Raw genomic sequence first — 17,434 nt, forward strand, 5'->3', positions numbered from 1 at the left:
GGAGAAGTACCGTGCAGAGCTGTGGTTCTCAAAGAGTGACTCCCGGACCAGCAGTAGCAGCATCACTGGGGAACTTGTTAGGAATGCAAATTCTCAGGCTCTACTCCAGACCTACTGAATTGGCAATTCTGTGGCGGGTATGGCCACTGATTTGAGCTTTGACAAAAGCTCTCCAGGTGAATCTAGTGCACATCAGTGAGAACCACTGGGGATTAAAAGTATGATCTCTGGAACCAGACGGCTGCATTTCTTAGGGCAATTCTTTGTTTGTTTTGTTTCCCCATCTGTAAAATGGAAACAGTATCAAACTCAGTTCCCTAAGGAAGACTAAAAGAGCTCACCCCTGTCAGATCCGTAGTACAATGCCTGGTTACTGTGTTCTATAAATGTTCGGATGATGATGATGATGATGATGTTAATATTAATAAAAAATATTCTTTATTGATGTTAATTTCATTGTTATTCATAGGCTTTATTTCACAATTAATAACAAGGCTTTGCGTTTCACAGGAGTTCTTCTTCCCCAATGGCTTAGAGTTATTTTCCATGGCTCAAGGCAGTATTTCTCAGCATGCGCTCCGTGGACCATTTGCAACAAGATCAGCTGTTGTGCTTATTAAAATGCAGATTCTCAAGTCTTCCCCAGATCCACAGTGGTATTCAGAATTCTCTAGTGATACTACTATACCCAGAAATTTCAAAACTACTGCTCTTGGAGAACAAAGACCATGACCATTTTGCAAATGGGCACATGGGGCACAGGGTGGCATATGTTTAGGGAAATCCAGAATCTCGGTAAGACCAGGAATAAGAATTGAATTTCTGAATTTGTGTCACATCGACAGACTGTGCCGTCCCTTTGTAGTGTTATTTCCTTTATCAGGAATCTGACTGGGGTTTGCCACTTTGTGTATTGAGGTCCATCATTATTTAATCTGAAAATAACTTTTACCCTGTAAATCTAGAACTATTAAGGATGACAAGTTCTTGGAAAATACAACTGGCCCATGATCTGTTGCTCGGCTGCAATCGTTCTGGTTGTGGGTGTATCTAACACATCACTCTTTTTTTTTTTTTTAAAGATTTTATTTATTTGACAGAGAGAGATCACAAGAAGGCAGAGGCAGGCAGAGAGAGAGAGAGAGAGAGAGGGAGAGAGAGGAGGCGGCGGGCTCCCCGCTGAGCAGAAAGCCAGATGCGGGGCTCGATCCCAGAACCCTGGGATCATGACCTGAGCCGAAGGCAGAGGCTTTAACCTACTGAGCCACCCAGGCGCCCCTAACACATCACTTTTATGGTACGGATGAAGCAGAAGGGCTCGGAGAGGTTGAGGAAATTGTTAAAAGTCATGTGACTGGATGATGGCAGAGCCAAGAGTAGATGTTGGTCTCCCAACTGCCAATGTAGTGTCCTTTCACCATATCCCACTGTCCTAATCCTTGCTAATTTAAATGATTTAAAGCTGCACTTAAATTTTTAAAAATAACTACATACACTGCTCACATAAAAATCTGGTCTCAGCAGTTTTTGACCTCCCTTAATTTCTTTTTCTTGAAGATATGCAAACATCTCACACGCACACACACACACACAAGATATGCAGACATCACATCTTTTTTATAATATTGATAAATTAGTCATATGACAACCAATAACTCATGACTCCATTGCATATTGCTTTTTCATCAGTCCACATTAAGCCATTCTCAGGCAATTAGACTGGCTTCTCAGGCTGTGATGAAAAGCTTTGGCCCTTTTTGCGGAGGGCCGACAGGTCTTGTATGCATTGTTCTATTACGGTCAAACTCCTATGTGGTATCCACATCTGTTTCGACAATTTCATGCTTAATTTTGAGGCCACACAGGGGTATTTATCTATATATACAAATTATTTTCACTTAATTGGTGGTGGGGGTGGGGTGGGTGCTATTCATGCCAGAATCACTTGATTACTATATAAAATGATTTTCTTTTTGTCTCAATTGTTTGTACTTGTCATATTATATATGAACTTTAGGTTATTGAAGTTATTTTCTTCCAGACCTCTTTCCTGTTAAGAATGGAATATTTGTAGTCTTAGTGGACTCATATATTACTCTCTATGTTTCTTTCCATCTTGTCTTTAGCTAGTTCATTACTATCTACCCCCTGGCTAACTGCTCCTCATTCTTGGAAGTCTCAGCTCAATTGTTACCTTTTCACAGAAGTCTTTCTTTTCTTTATCTCTTTATATAGGAAGGTCCCTGTCTCCATACACTGCAGTATTTATCACTCTACAGTGTTTATTTTAAAAAAATTATTTTTATTAACATATAATGGATTATTAGCCCCAGGGGTACAGGTCTGTGAATCGCCAGGTTTACACACTTCACAGCACTCACCATAGCACATACCCTTCCCCAATATCCATAACCCAACCACCCTTGCCCTACGCCCCTCCCCCCAGCAACCCTCAGTTTGTTTTGTGAGATTAAGAGTCTCTTATGGTTTGTCTCCCTCCCAATCCCATCTTGTTTCATTTTTTCCTTCCCTACCCCCCAAACCCTCCACGTTGCCTCTCAAATTCTTCATATCAGGGAGATCATATGATAATTGTCTTTCTCTGATTGACTTATTTTGCTCACCATAATACCCTCTAGTTCCATCCACATCGTTGCAAATGGCAAGATTTAATTTCTTTTGATGACTGCATAGTATTCCATTGTATGTATACACCACGTCTTCTTTATCCATTCATCTGTTGATGGGCATCTAGGTTCTTTCCATAGTTTGGCTACTGTGGACATTGCTGCCATAAACATTCAGATGCATGTGTCCCTTTGGATCTCTACAGTGTTTATTTCTTCACGGCACTTACCACTATATGTAATTTTTTTAAGTTTGTTTTCTCTTTTTATTATGTCTGTCTCTACACAGTTGATTGTAAGATCCATGTGTCTATTGTGCAGAAGATGTGTTTAGTTTGCCCCAATAGCAACCCTAATGCCCGATATGGAGTAGAGGTTCAATCAGCATTTGTTGAATAAATATGTCTTTGTGAGTTGGTGTGGAATCTTGTAATTTGTTTAGAGGATGTGTTAAATCTTGGTCTCTTATAAAAACCTCTTCTGGATTATTTCCTTCATTGATGGATGCTGACATTGACAAAGGGTTGTCTACTACTCAGCTACCTTGACTCCAGACCTATTAAATGGACCAGGACTCCTTATCTCAATCTTGTGTGTACTTAGGTTTCTAGAACATTCAAGACCACAATGTGCTATCTTCTTGATTGAGCCTGTATTCTATGGTAGCTTCTGGCCACACTGGAGATGTCGCTAGTGGGAAATGCCTTGTGTTGTAGGTGTAAAATATACATTGGATTTTGAATATTTTGTATAAAAATGTAAAATATCTCACTAATAATTGTTAAATTCTTTACTTATTGAAATATTATTTTGGATATACTGGGCCAAATAAAATACATTATTAAAATTAATTTTACTTTTTTTTTTTTACTTTTTAAATGTGCTACTGGAACATTTAAGATTATATGTATGAATCACATTTGTAGCTCACATTATATTTCTATTTTTGGCGTTGTTCTAGACCCAACTAGTCTACCTCAATTATTTGACAGTATAGACTGAGGGTAAGCCACTGAAGGGAATGCTAAAATTCCAAAAGCCTCTCATAGTGTGCTCTTCTCTTGACAAATGTTAGCTAGGGGAGGGCTGGCACCTCTGGAGAGTGGCTTAGGTCCATTCAGTATTCCTTCAGTGTTAAGTCATGAAGACCAATTTGTGTCCTAAGGCCTGGAAACTTTAAATGTCTGCCAGTGATCATAAATCTTGTTTAGGAGAATGCTGGTACCAGAATCCAAATCTTTTATTATGTTCAGTCATTGAATTACTTATAGAAGGGCATACTAATAAAATTATATCCTCTTTTTAAAAAAATCCCATACTGGACAATTTTAAAGAACTGTTAATAAATTTTATATGTTTTCTAAGAATATCAAGTAATGAGGAAATTACATTTAAATTCTTAGCTTGCTATATAGATTGAAGATCTTATTATATACTCTGATAAATTAAGCAAATAGAAACTCCTGTTACTACTGCCATGTTCGCTACAGTAGAGCATTAAACCAGGATGGCATTTATTTAGCAAAGGAGTATACACTGCAAGGCAAATTTTAAACAGAAGTCGGATATGAACATGAAATCTACTTGTAAATAAGTATAAATCTAGTAAGCATTCTTTGCATAAGTATACAATTTCACTTGGCGATCATGTGCTATAGTTTGGAAAACTTGTTACTTGGTCTCATTCGAAAAGTCCTTGTCACTGACCTATTAGGCAAACTTTTCTTCTTAGGTAAGCATGTGGATTTAGAAATAATTAGCTTTATCATTACAATCTTCTGGTTCATTCATTAACTTATCAAATATTTAGTGAGAACCTACTATGTACTAGGCAGTTCTGTGAGTTCTAAGTGCTCAGGATACTACAGTGACCAATATAGATGATATTTATTTATTTGACAAAGAGACAGCGAGGGAGAGAACACAAGCTGGGGGAGTGGGAGAGGGAGAAGCAGGCTTCCCGCTGAGCAGGGAGCCTGATGCGGGGGCTTGATCCCAGGACCCTGGGATCATGACCTGTGTCGAAGGCAGATGCTTAGCGACTGAGCCACCCCAGGCGCCTTTACAGTGACCAATACAGACAACTTTTTTTTTCCCCTTTGGAACTTACATTTCACTGCTCTCAATAGGGAGGATGAAATGAAATGATAAAGTAAATCTAAGCAGTGTGATCCCAGAATGCCATTATTGCCATTTTTGTTGGTTAGGAACTGAAGTAAATTTGGGATTATCTGTCTTTCTTGGGGAATTTGAAAACAGAGATGCCTGTGGGAAGTAGAGATTCATAAAATATTACATATCCAGTAGTAATTAGTATTTTCTGAGTACCAGAAGACATCCCTAAAATTTCAAATAAAACAATTAGACTCTGTTGAGGGATTTCCCAGTAATGGGGGGGTTCACATATTATTCAGCTTATTATTATTATTATTATACATAATATTATTCCGTATCTCTTATTTCTTTTGCTGGAGTATCCCAACCTGTAGTTAACTCGATGTCTTGGTTCTCATATCTATTAACTCTAAAAACTCCCAGTCAGAATGACTTCCCTGTTCAGTCAACACAGACTCAGTCATTCTCATTCTCTCACATCTGAGTCCCACCTCTGGCACATGTCTCTCCGTCACAGACTCATTTGCATACACTTTCACATCCCCTCTGTCCTGGCCCCCTTTCAGGCAAAGGTTCCTTAAATACAGCATTTTTTTTTTTCTCTCGAAGCTCAGCCGGTAGATGTCTCCACTACTCCCTCATAGCTAAGACCTTGCAAGTAGCTTTTAATTATTTCTTTAACCGACAATAAGGAGGAGGATTTGATAATTTGCCTAAAATGAGCAGATGCTCGGGAGGACACGTCTCCATCCTACGTCCCCACCCCCCCTTCGATTTAAGTCAGGAATGAAAACTCCTTTCTCCCTCTTTTCCAGGCAAAAGAAAAGGCTGATTTAGCTAAGCATGCAAGACGCCAACACCCTCCTCCTCAGTACGTCCAAGTTTCCTTCGCTCTGAGCCACAAACGCTCTGCTTCTCCCTCACTCCCGCCCACCCCACCCCCTCAGGTTTCCGAGTCATCAGGGAACGCGAGTGGGTGAAAGGACTCCGTGCTGCTGCATCCCGAGCCACCGCCTCCTCCTGCGCCTCCTCCGTGCCGCCTCGGGTTCAGCACTGGACAGCTCCCGCCCCAGCCCAACAAATGGCAGTCGGCTGATTGACAGAGGAGCCGACCAAACAGGGAAGAAGACGGCTTGAAGCCGCCCCTCAAGGGTTTGGTTGCGGCCAAGCTGCCTCTTTAAACAGGCTTTCCTCCGGAGCAGGGGGAGGCAGGAGTGTGGTTCGTGGCCAAACCTGAGGGCTCCCATGAACCAGTTGCCTGGTCCTATAAACTCCAGAGAGACCACGTCTTAAAAGGAATCTCCGCTCTTTGGGACTCAGTCCTGCGCTCGCGGTGCGGATCTGTGTGCGCGCGCTCCGCGCCTCCCGGCGAAGCGAACGAGGAGGAGCCAGAGCCGGGAGGCGGGAACGACCTGCCACGGGTGAGATGATGGAGCAGCGTCTTTGGCGGCCGCCGCGGCAGCAGCAGCAGCAGCTCTCGAACACACCTCAATGAGCGCGGCGGTGGAAGCTGCTGAGCAGAAAGACGTAAGCAGGCTAACTATAGCCGCCGGGAGCGAGAGGGGATGTAACCTGTTCGGCTCAAGGCTGTGAGGTGCGTAATCCCGAGCCGACCCATTATGGAGCGGGTGCAGCCAGCGTTGCCACAGGTGATTTGATTTCCTGTGACGGTAGCTCAGCCAGCCGGGCCAATTCCGAAACATTCTTATTTTGAAGTCCCTTTCGACTGGGTGCCATTTGGAGAAGGCGGCCGACTCCTAGTAAAAGTCTTACTGTTGATAAATTGACGAACAAATTTTAAAAAGTGTCTCCCGTTACCTCCTTTCGTCTCTGTGAAGCAGATGGGAGCCATGGCTTATCCCTTACTCTTCTGCCTCCTGCTTGCTCATCTGGGATTGGGAACTGTTAGCACCGGCCGCGACCCTCCGGGACGGCTGGATTCCTCTCGAGAGAGAACTCTGAGGCTGAAGCAGCACGCCCAGCAGCCGGCTCGAGCCTCTGCTTCGGACCCCTCGGCTCCCTGGAGCCGCTCCACCGACGGCACCATCTTGGCGCAGAAACTCGCCGAGGAGGTGCCCATGGACGTGGCCTCTTACCTCTACACCGGGGACTCCCACCAGCTGAAGCGAGCCAACTGCTCCGGCCGCTACGAGTTGGCGGGCCTGCCGGGGAAGTCGTCAGCCCTAGCCAGCTCCCATCCCTCCTTGCACGGGGCGCTGGACACGCTGACACACGCCACTAACTTCCTCAACATGATGCTGCAGAGCAATAAGTCGCGGGAGCAGAACTTGCAGGACGACCTGGAGTGGTACCAGGCACTGGTGCGGAGTCTCCTGGAGGGCGAACCCAGCATTTCCCGGGCAGCCATCACCTTCAGCACCGAGTCGCTGTCCGCGCCGGCCCCGCAGGTTTTCCTCCAGGCCACCCGCGAAGAGAGTCGCATCCTGCTCCAAGATCTGTCCTCCTCCGCACATCACTTGGCCAACGCCACGCTGGAGACGGAGTGGTTCCACGGCCTGCGGCGCAAGTGGAGGACCCACTTACACCGCCGAGGCTCTAATCAGGGCCCCCGGAGCCTGGGCCATAGCTGGCGGCGCAGGGACGGACTTGGCGGGGACAAGAGCCACGTCAAGTGGTCTCCGCCTTATCTGGAGTGCGAGAACGGGAGTTACAAGCCCGGGTGGCTGGTCACTCTCTCCGCTGCTTTCTACGGGTTGCAGCCTAACCTGGTCCCGGAATTCAGGTAGGGAGTGGAAAAAAGGCAAAAACAAAACAAAACAAAAAAACCCCAAAAACAAAACCCTCCTTCCGGTTTCGCGTTGGGGAAGGAACACTTGGCTGTGACACTTAACGCCGCCCATACTCACAGCAGAGACCCAGGCTGGGGGACACCTTTCACAGGCGCCTGTGCTTAGGGACAAGAAGCGCCCTAACCTCTGTCAGCTCAGTGAAAGCTTCTCTCAGATCAGTTTCCCTGCAAGAGGCAGGGAATTGGGGAGCATTTGGCAGAGTGGAGAGAAATCTCTGATGCCGGAGGCTTCTTTTCAACCCTCAGGAGATCAGGGAGGGGGTTCCCGTCTGGAGGTGATTGGAGGGAAGCTGGAGGGAGTGTGCCGCCAGGCAGAGTGGCCAAGATGGGATGAGAGAAAAGGAAGCAAGAAGACAGAGTTCCTTGCTTCTGCCACTTAGGGGTAGTCTCTTCCTGCTTCCTATGTGTGTAGTTCGGCACACCAGTCTGCTGTTAGTCAGTTACCAGAGGGGGTGTGATTAAAACAGCGAGTCTCCTCTGTAGTTCTGTCCCCTTAGCAGTGAGTCAGTCTCCACAGCAGAGCTGTTTCCAGGACCCACACTTGACAGTGAGGTCAGTGTGCTCCTCCTACCATCTCCCTCCAGTCTCCTTCCCTTCCCCTCTTCCTCCTGTTCTCGGTGTCAGGCATACCTGAGGGCTCTCCAGTCCTTCACCTGGTCACACATTTTATCAATGAACCTGACTGAGTTATCTGGGGGGGGGGGGGGGGAGGATTCGTTCTGACTGAATTCGCTTGGGGAGCTTGTTCGAAATTTAATCACAGTTCCTCTGGGTTTCCTGTCTAAAGGTATAGCATTCGTGGGGAGATGAAGAGTTTGCAAGTTAGCGCGGGTCACTTCTGTCCTGGGAAATGCCTGATCTTTTTGGTGAGGAACGTCTAAGAAATAGCACTGAAGAATGGATGTGAGGAAGGAATAGAAAGGGAAGAGTAGAATCTCCAAGGACAGCCTGAGAGAGGACCATAGACTGAGTGGGATCCTCCCTGATGGGAGGCTCTGGCAAGACCTTGGTGGTTGAGGTTGCTGCTGTACTTTCGGGGAACTTAAGCAAAAGTGAGAAACCTGTGTGTGTGTGTGTGTGTGTGTGTGTGTGTGTGTGTTTAGGCATGCACACGTGCCTTCATGCTTTATTTGGCACAACAAGGACAGGGTGCCAAGCTGGTGAAAGATACCAGGCTGAGTACTGGGTGGGCAAAAGGGGAGATCAGAAAGCTTGTGTTGGCACTGTCATTTACAGCTGGATGACCCCCAGTAAGTTGCTTAACTTTTCTGGGCCTCAACTACTTATCTACCAAGTGAGGGAGTTGAACTAGATGGTCTCCAGGGGGCCATCTAGCAATAAAATTCGGTAGCTTTTAATGCCAGCAACACTTGAAAAGGCGCAGAAAACAACCCCTTTCTCTGATTCTGTATGACTATGTTAAGTGTGTGTGTGTGTGCGCGCACGGATGTCTGCATATGTTTCTATCGCTTTTAAAGACCTTGTCTTAAGCGAGAGTAACTCTTTCCTACTCTCAGGATAATCTCATTTCCCCCTGATTTCTGCAGGATCCTATTAGTAAGAACTGAGCCGGGCTTTAAGTCTTTGCCATATTGTTTGCTCAGAAGAGGAAAGATCAGCAGATGCCATTCACTGCCAACACATTGTTTGTGGCCTTTGGATAAGTCCTTTTAGGGAGACCCAGTTCCCAGGATTAATCTATCATCTGTTATCTGTATCCATCTATCCATCCATCTTCATATCTATCTATCTATCTATCTATCTATCATCTCTCTATGTATCTATTAGATTTACCTTGTCAGATTCTATTGTAACTGCGTTGTGTGCATTATCTTGCTTAATTTTCACAGCTCCATAAGTTAGGTTTTATTAGTTTCCCTATTTTACAGAAAAGGAACCTGAAGCAGGGAGAGGCTAAGCCTTTCTCCTGAGATTTCACGGCAGGTAAGTAGTAGAGCCAGGATTTGGGCCTATTTCATACTTTTAACCACTCTGCTGAACTCTGTTTTATGAAGGTGTTCTAAGAATGCTGCATATCATACAGCTGATGCATAAGAATACATGTATTTTTAAGGGTCAGATGTGGGACCAGGGAGGAGAACCACTCATTTTCAGAATAATTTCTCTTAAGGCTAAGAAAGCATGAGTCACCTAAGAAAACTCAGTGTCTCCTGCCAGCCAAGATGAAAGGCCAAGGACATAAAGAGTCTGAGGTTGTGAGGGCTTACACGCCCCCCACCTATTTTTTGGACTACATTCAGAAAGTAGTTTGTTTCCTCTTGCTGAATTTCTTTAAGTGCTTTCATAGTCATCAATGGTGTTCTTTAGCCAAGGCACGAAGCCAGGCTATTTAGTATTTGGCTCTCTGCAAAGCTAGTTTGTCCTGGCAGTATGTATAGAAAGCAGAATAAGTGCACTCCTGTGAATGCCTTTGCCCCATGTCTCATGCCCCTCAAATGCTGCACTGAGGATTTGCACAGATGTAAATTATAGGAACTACAAGAAATCTTAAAGAGATCAGATGGTTCTCCTGTTGTTTCATAGGTAAATAGACAAAACCAAAAAAGTGAAGTGACTTGTCCAAATCACAAATCAATTTTATAGTAATGACAAAAACAGGATCCAGGCCTTCTATCTCTGGTTCACACTATGGTTGATACATATAGACCTAAATCATATTTCTGTGGCTCTCAGAACCTTGCATACAATGCAAAGAGTTTACTCTTCATCTCTATTCAGGACAAAAACATCAGCTCATAGAACACAGCTGTTGAATTAAAACAAAACAAAACAAAACAAAACAATATAGGGGCACCTGGGTGGCTCAGTGGGTTAAAGCCTCTGCCTTCAGCTCAGGTCATGATCCCAGGGTACTGGGATCGAGCCCTTCATTGGGCTCTGCTCAGCAGGGAGCCTGCTTCCTCCTCTCTCTCTGCCTGCCTCTCTGCCTACTTGTGATCTCTCTCTCTCTGTCAAATAAATAAACAAAATCTTTATAAAAAACAAAACAAAACTATATAGTTTATTTCATACACTGGAGATAATATCTAAATGAGACCTTCCTGTCTCTTCATACTCCTATAAGGCAAAGGTTTTTTGTTGTTGTTGTTGTTGTTTTATGATCTAAGATGTACACTCTAAAATTCTATAATATAAGCCAATAATACTGGCACAGTACAGGGCAAACCTCAAACGAATTTTTGGAAAACCATGATTAAAAGATCTACAAAGTTTTTTTAAAAGATTTATTTATTTATTTGACAGACAGAGATCACAAGTAGGCAGAGAGGCAGGCAGAGAGAGAGAGGAGGAAGCAGGCCCCCAGCTGAACAGAGAGCCCAATATGGGGCTTGATCCCAGGACCCTGAGATCACGACCTGAGCCGAAGGCAGGGACTTTAACCCACTGAGCCTCCCAGGCGCCCCTTTACATATGATTTTAAATGTATTTTGAACCTCCACAATGTTATTTGCAAAAAGCCTTATCTGTAATGAAAAACCCATTGATAATAATTTTCTTATGGAGGAGATAAGGAAAAACTTAGTAGTTAAAATTTTCACTTAAGATCAGTTAGTTAGTATTTTCTCAGGTCTCACTTACAAAATTCAAGCATTTAAGTTATATTTTATTTTACAGAACATAAATCCCAAACATGAGATTTATAAGTAATGTGAGATCATGGTTAACCATCTTCTTATATTAATGTTTATCACTGTAAAATACCTCTCAGGGTAAATTTTATTCCCCTTGGTTTCCAAATTATACAAGTATTTTAAAATCAAAGACTTGTTTAAGATTCAAATTGGGGGACGCCTGGGTGGCTCAGTCCATTGGGCCTCCCCACTGTTGCTTTCACTCAGGTCATAATCTCAGGGTCCTGAGATTGAGCCTTGTGTTGGGCTCTGTGTTCAGCAGAGAGTCTGCTCGACTCTCCCACTGGTCCTCCCCCACAAAATAATAGATAAATAAATAAATAAATAAATAAATATTTTTTTAAAAGACTCACATAGGAAGAGAAATTTATTACTCATTTTTTTAATGGCATTACTTGCTCTAACCAAGTGTCTCTTAGATGTTTTGTTATATAGTATAAACATTTTAATTCTTATCTTTCAACTCTGCAAAAGAGAGAGTAGTAATTTAATGTATACACTCAGTTGTTTATATTTTTGCATTAGGTTTGTGATGTCCTTACATTAGGTTTGTGAAATCCTTTGGTTTTGCATAGTTATTTTTCTTTGTGGAACTTAAAGTGATATGGAGTTGGATCCCATTTTGCTGAAATCATAGATATCTTCCTGTTGATAGTTGGTACTATTCAGTGCTTAGGATGGATATAAGGTACTTAACTGCTGAATTTAAATTAAGGTAAAGGAACCTTTGGGAACTCATTATTTTTTGAAGAGCTAAAAGGGACATAGGAGTTCATTTGGTTTCTTTCATCTTCTCAATTTGCAATGAAGGAAATGAGACCCAGAGGTGCTAAAGGAACTTGCTAGAGTGGCACAGCTCTTTTGTGGTAGGTTAGAATTAATGGAAACCCATATAAACTTAGCACCTACTCTATGTCACATGCTTTATATATACCACTGCATCTAATTCTTTGTACTCTCAGGTAGTGACAGCTTCAGAAAAGTTCATCAACCTGTCCAACGTAACACAGCTAGTAAGTTAGGGATCCCAAATCAAATTTAGATATATCCTGCTGTGAAGCTTATATTGTCTTTCTACTATCCTATGATGCAATCTCTTGATTGCCATCTTTGTTTTCACCTTGTTATTAAAAAATATAACATGTTAATGACTTGAAATAATATATTTGGCCCAAATAAGTCATATATGTTTATTATTTTTAGACTAATCATACAATTCAAGTATGTTGTGTAATAGGAAGAATATTAGACTTGACAGAACTTTGCCTCAAGTCTCAGTTTTGTCTCTCATTAGCTGCATTACCTGTCTGGAAATCAGCTTCTCCATAATTAATGGGAATGCCCCTGATGCTATCCAAATACCTTAATAATAATCCTTTGTTCTACACAGTCTTAATGGGTCTATCCAAATTGTCAACAAGTAGGGTTTGGAAACAGAGCGGATACACATAAGTGCAGTACATTGTGGAAATGAGACCACTGGGGAAGTAACATGCAGAGGAAGAGGAATCCATGTGGATGTTAGACTTGGTGTTGGTTAAAAAAAAAAAAAAAAAAAAGGTGATAGGGCAATGAAGGAAAGATCACAATAGTGTGGAAGTCCCTTTTTAGAAACTAATGCAACAAACATCGATGTCACTGATTTGCTGAGGGGTTATTTTACTCCCTCTCCTTCACATACAACTCCCCAGCGATTCTGGAACAGATCTCTGCTTTTAACAGAAGAGGGCACTTCACAGTATAAGGGAAATAACCATCTTGCTCCAAGCTAAACATATCCTATGTCTCCCTTGCGAGTAAGATAGTGGTTCAGAGGTTACCCACAGAAGCAGCACAGAGAGGCTTACCTGGGTTATAGATCAAAGAGTTTTTAGATGAACTTCTGCGCTTGAGGTTTTTGTTACTTCATTGGTAATCTGTGACTTGTAAAGTACATCTCCTTTGGGATTCTGTAATGACCAAATGAAGAATTGGGATCACACAGAAATTTCAACAAGTATTTTGGCTTCCCAAATACTTACCTCAGACATAAACTTTATCAGCTTAGCTGAATTAAAGTCATGTGACTAACAGTCATTTATAATTTATATGATGGTTTTGTTTCATCTCTAATTATTGTGAAGATTTATAATGACAGTGGATCAGGGTAGAAACATGGGTCTTGGAGAGATATGTTGGCACCCGCTGGATTTTTTCTTTGACTCATGAGCAGTGGCTGCCTTTCTAATCCTCACTTTATCTATAAATTGAGGGAGTTGGTCTTAGGTGACCTGTAGGGCTCCTTATAATCCTAAAAGTCTATAATTATGTACCTAACTGAACATATTACTTTAACTTTTGAACTTTTATTTGATTATAATACTGAAAATAGTTAATATATTTTTATTTAAATGAAGTTCATGTTCATATATGTTCAATGTATGTTTTTATCATAGTCATTTATTAATAGAATATTTAGAGAAAGCCCTTTTGATGTATACTAAGTTGAGTATATATGCTAGTGGAAATGAGACATTTCTTTATTTATTTATCTCTCTCTCTCTCTCTCTTTCTTTTTTTTTTTTTTGGAGGGCAGGGAATGCCATTTCAAAATAAGAATAAACATGATCTGATACTGCAGATCTTGAAAGATCCCGATTTTATTTAAAAGCAACACAAAGCTATTTTGCAGGTCTCTAATAGGGGGCGTCAGTATACAGTTACACAGGTAACTTCCCTCAAGATAACCAATGTTCAGGCATTTTGAAGCTCCTTGCCTACTCTTAACAAAAACCCACTTTCAATTCACTTGTGTAGTTGGCTAATTTTAACATTTCAAAAAGGGCTATTTATTGTGGTGCAGCAGTAGCACCGCATTACTTGCCATTTTGTAGAATGTCCATTTGGAAGCAGAACTGGGATTTCTGAGACTGCTAAATAAATAACGAGAGTATATGGCTGCCCTCTGGAGAGGGAACTGATGCCCTCATTAGACTGATTCCATAGCCTCAACTGCTAGATAAGTCAGATTTTACTTTCAGTTTCAGAAAGGCAGCAGTTAGTTGTCCACTGTTCAGGGCTTTATGGCTACCCTTTTCCAACAAACATTGTGCTTTATGATTATATTGTAACATATTGCAACGCCAAGGAGTAGGTTGTTGACCTTCGTTTGCACTTGGTTGGTACTGAAGCATTAGGGCCCTGTTTGTTTTCTCTCTTCAGTTCTGGATTGGTATTTACAGGGTTATTTTAGCAGAATTACTGAGACAGCACCCTGGGATTTTGGTACCTTTGGCAGCTTGATGGCCACTATGCACAAGCAGGCAGCACACTGGTACTGAGGCTATGCCTGGAGGGTTTGCAGCCAACAGTGTTATTAAGCTCTTGTCCACAGCTTTGGCATATGCACTAGGGTGTGCGTGTGGGCGGGGGAATTTGTTCTCCTGCTCTTTTAGCCTTATTTGCTTTTCAGCTTTTAGTTAAAAAACCATTCCTCTGTATAATTTTCTACTTTTTCTGGGCATTTACTCATCCAAGAAGTCTTTTTTCCTTCAGGGAAAAAAAAAAAAAACTATAAAAATATTTAGGTGGATAGTTTGTTCTGTGAAATACTTCTGTTAGAAGTCTTTCTCAGGTTCCTCCCCACCATTTTCTACAATGCCAAGCTTAGTATAGGAGCCATGACGAACTTTCTTTTTTTTGTATCAAAAGATATTATAGTGCCCCAAAGCAATTAAAGGATACATCTAGTTTTATCACCTTCATTATAGGTATAATTTACAGAAAACACAGAATTAGCTTCAATGGTCTGCCCCCAAGATCATTTTCCAAGCAAAAATTATCCACCTGTCAAAGAAAGCAATCTCTCTCTCTCTCTTTTTACATGGTTAATTATTACTTCTAATTAATTGAAATCCAGGTTATTTTCCTTCATTATAATACCTGTTATAACTTCCCCCAGTTAAACACTGTAACTACAGGAAGACAACATAAAATTTTTAAAAACTTCTGTCTAATTAGCAAAATATGCAGTGCACCTATAATTTAAAAGGAAACTTAGAATTATGTAAGATTTTGGTTCATTTTTTTAACTTAGTTTTCTCACCATTTATGTGTTTTGTCCCATGGGTATGCCTCTTTACATTATTATGGAAGAACTTTCATAGAAAAAGGCAAGAGATTTATGTGACCTGAAGAGAAACCAGAGTATGGAAGAAGCTTCATAAAATATGACACATGGCTTTTGTCTGAGAAAGAGTAAAAGGTAATGTGGTATAGAATAATGTATTTTACCAATTCTAAGCTGCGCTTTTCCCCCATTTTGACATCTCTTAACTTGAGATCTGTCTTATGATTGAGAGCATGTCATTTTCAATTGACATACATTTCCTTTTAAAGGTATACAATTTAATATCATATATTTTCATTAATGGGATCTTATATTTGATTACTTTTATTGCATTAGGAAACGAGATAATAAATTCCAAGATCTTGATCTCTCCAACTATAAAGTTCTATTATTATCTGCAAGTTATCAAGATACAGCAAAATATGCATATCTAGACAAAATCTAGACCATCACTACTACATGCAAATTAGATTGCTATTTGTCTTCATAATAATTTTGTTTACAAAGACAAGCTATCCTAAAACATGGAACATTTCTTTTTTTTTCCTTAAGATTTTATTTCTAAGTAATCTCTACACCTAATGTGGGGCTTGAACTCACAACCCTGAGATTAAGAGTCACATGCTCTACCAGCTGAGCCAGCCAGCACCCCCCCACCCCACATTTCTTTTCAATGTATGTGAAATATACAAAATACTAGGCCAGAAGTTGCAGAAACTTTTATTTTCAGATTAGGTGGGGTAAGGATTATCAAGATCTTTCACCACCATCTGGTAAAGGATTTCACTCACTCTGCAGGAAAATGCCTAGGACAGTGAGAATAAAAGACCACTTATAGACCCCAAATAGGAAGACATAGCTCTTTCTTTTCTACAGGGCTTAGAAGTTTCAGGGTGGAAATAAACACTTCATGATGTAGTCAGTAACTAGTTTTGTTTAAAGAGACTTAAATGCAACTGTGGAGGCAAGTGTTTTTTCTTTTTTCTAGTTAGCTGCCTGAATGAAGGGTTTGACTTTCCCTTATTTGATGCCTGAGACCATTGCACAGAGCAGGGTTTCTCAACCTGGACTTTATTGACATTTCAGCCAGATAATCCTTTGTTGTGGGGGCTGTTTTGTTTGTTTTAAGATGTTTAGCAGCACCTTTGGACTCCTGCTAGATACCTGTAGCAACCTCCTTGCCCACTGTGATAATCAAAAATGTCTACAAACATAGCCAAATATCACCTTGAGGGCAAAAATACCTTTGATTGAAAGCTGCTGGTGTAGAGAGAGTCATATAAACATGTTATTCGGGGCTATTTACTTCAAGGGTTCTGTATGTATATGTATATATATATATGTACATGTGCGTATGAGTCTGTCAGATCACATTTCTGTTTATTCATTTGCTTGTTTGGAATGTCAGATTGTTTCATATATAGAAGCTGATACAAATGAGAACTGGAAAATTTGATGGATCAATGTAATATGGATTTACACTTATATGTCATCAGGGCTCAGAAAAAAAAAACTTGGCAGACTATTCTCAGAATTTGTTATTAACATGGTTTCACTATTTCTATGGTTACATGTCTTATATTTGAAGTTTCTCAATAAGAGATGCATTTTGAAAAGAAAATATGTGTGTGGGAATGGTGGGGCATTCTTTGAAGAAGAAAGTTTTAGTCAATGTCCTGGGAAAGCTCCTTTTTACAGAATTAGAATTTTAGAAGTCAACAGGATTTTAGAGATCATACAATCCAATTTACAATTTGTAACTTTTACAGGTGAGGAAATTGAGACCCAGGGAAGTGACTGTCACTTGCACAAATCATAGGCACAAATAAAAACACCTCAAGTCATCAAGTAAAGGTTAATTTATATTCATTATTCACTGATCTCAAACATGGCTGATTATTAGGATCACCTGGAAAGCCTGATAATATGTTCCTAGGCAGCGCCCCCCCCCCCCGGCCCACTGATCATGTGAATGAGATAATCTGAGGATAGATTCAAAAGTCTATATTAAATACAAAGTCTTTATAATTCAGAAGTAATTGGTCTTTAAGCACAAACTTGGGAAGAAGCAAGTAGTGTTTAATAAGGTTGTAACATATGTAATCCATTCCCAAGATTTTAA

The 17,434-nt window shown here is 41.2% G+C and overlaps 1 protein-coding gene and 1 long non-coding RNA gene across 3 annotated transcripts in view; one reads left to right on the forward strand and one right to left on the reverse strand.

Moving 5' to 3' along the window:
- The window catches only part of GPR158 (G protein-coupled receptor 158), a 383,515-nt gene that overhangs the window by 56,574 nt on the left and 309,507 nt on the right, over positions 1-17,434 (forward strand). For both annotated transcript variants that reach the window (XM_082740868.1, XM_082740867.1), the window contains one exon: positions 5,558-7,485. In XM_082740868.1, coding sequence (XP_082596994.1) covers positions 6,584-7,485 — 902 coding nt within the window. In that variant the 5' untranslated portion in view covers positions 5,558-6,583. The remainder of the gene's footprint in view (positions 1-5,557; positions 7,486-17,434) is intronic.
- LOC309869556 overlaps positions 1-17,434 on the reverse strand; it is a 48,546-nt gene that overhangs the window by 14,817 nt on the left and 16,295 nt on the right. Inside the window, exon 3 of the long non-coding RNA XR_014314261.1 lies at positions 13,052-13,153. This is a non-coding gene — a long non-coding RNA (uncharacterized lncRNA). The remainder of the gene's footprint in view (positions 1-13,051; positions 13,154-17,434) is intronic.

This window comes from Mustela nivalis (genome assembly GCF_964662115.1).
Source record: "Mustela nivalis genome assembly, chromosome: 7".
Taxonomy (NCBI): Eukaryota; Metazoa; Chordata; class Mammalia; order Carnivora; family Mustelidae; genus Mustela; species Mustela nivalis.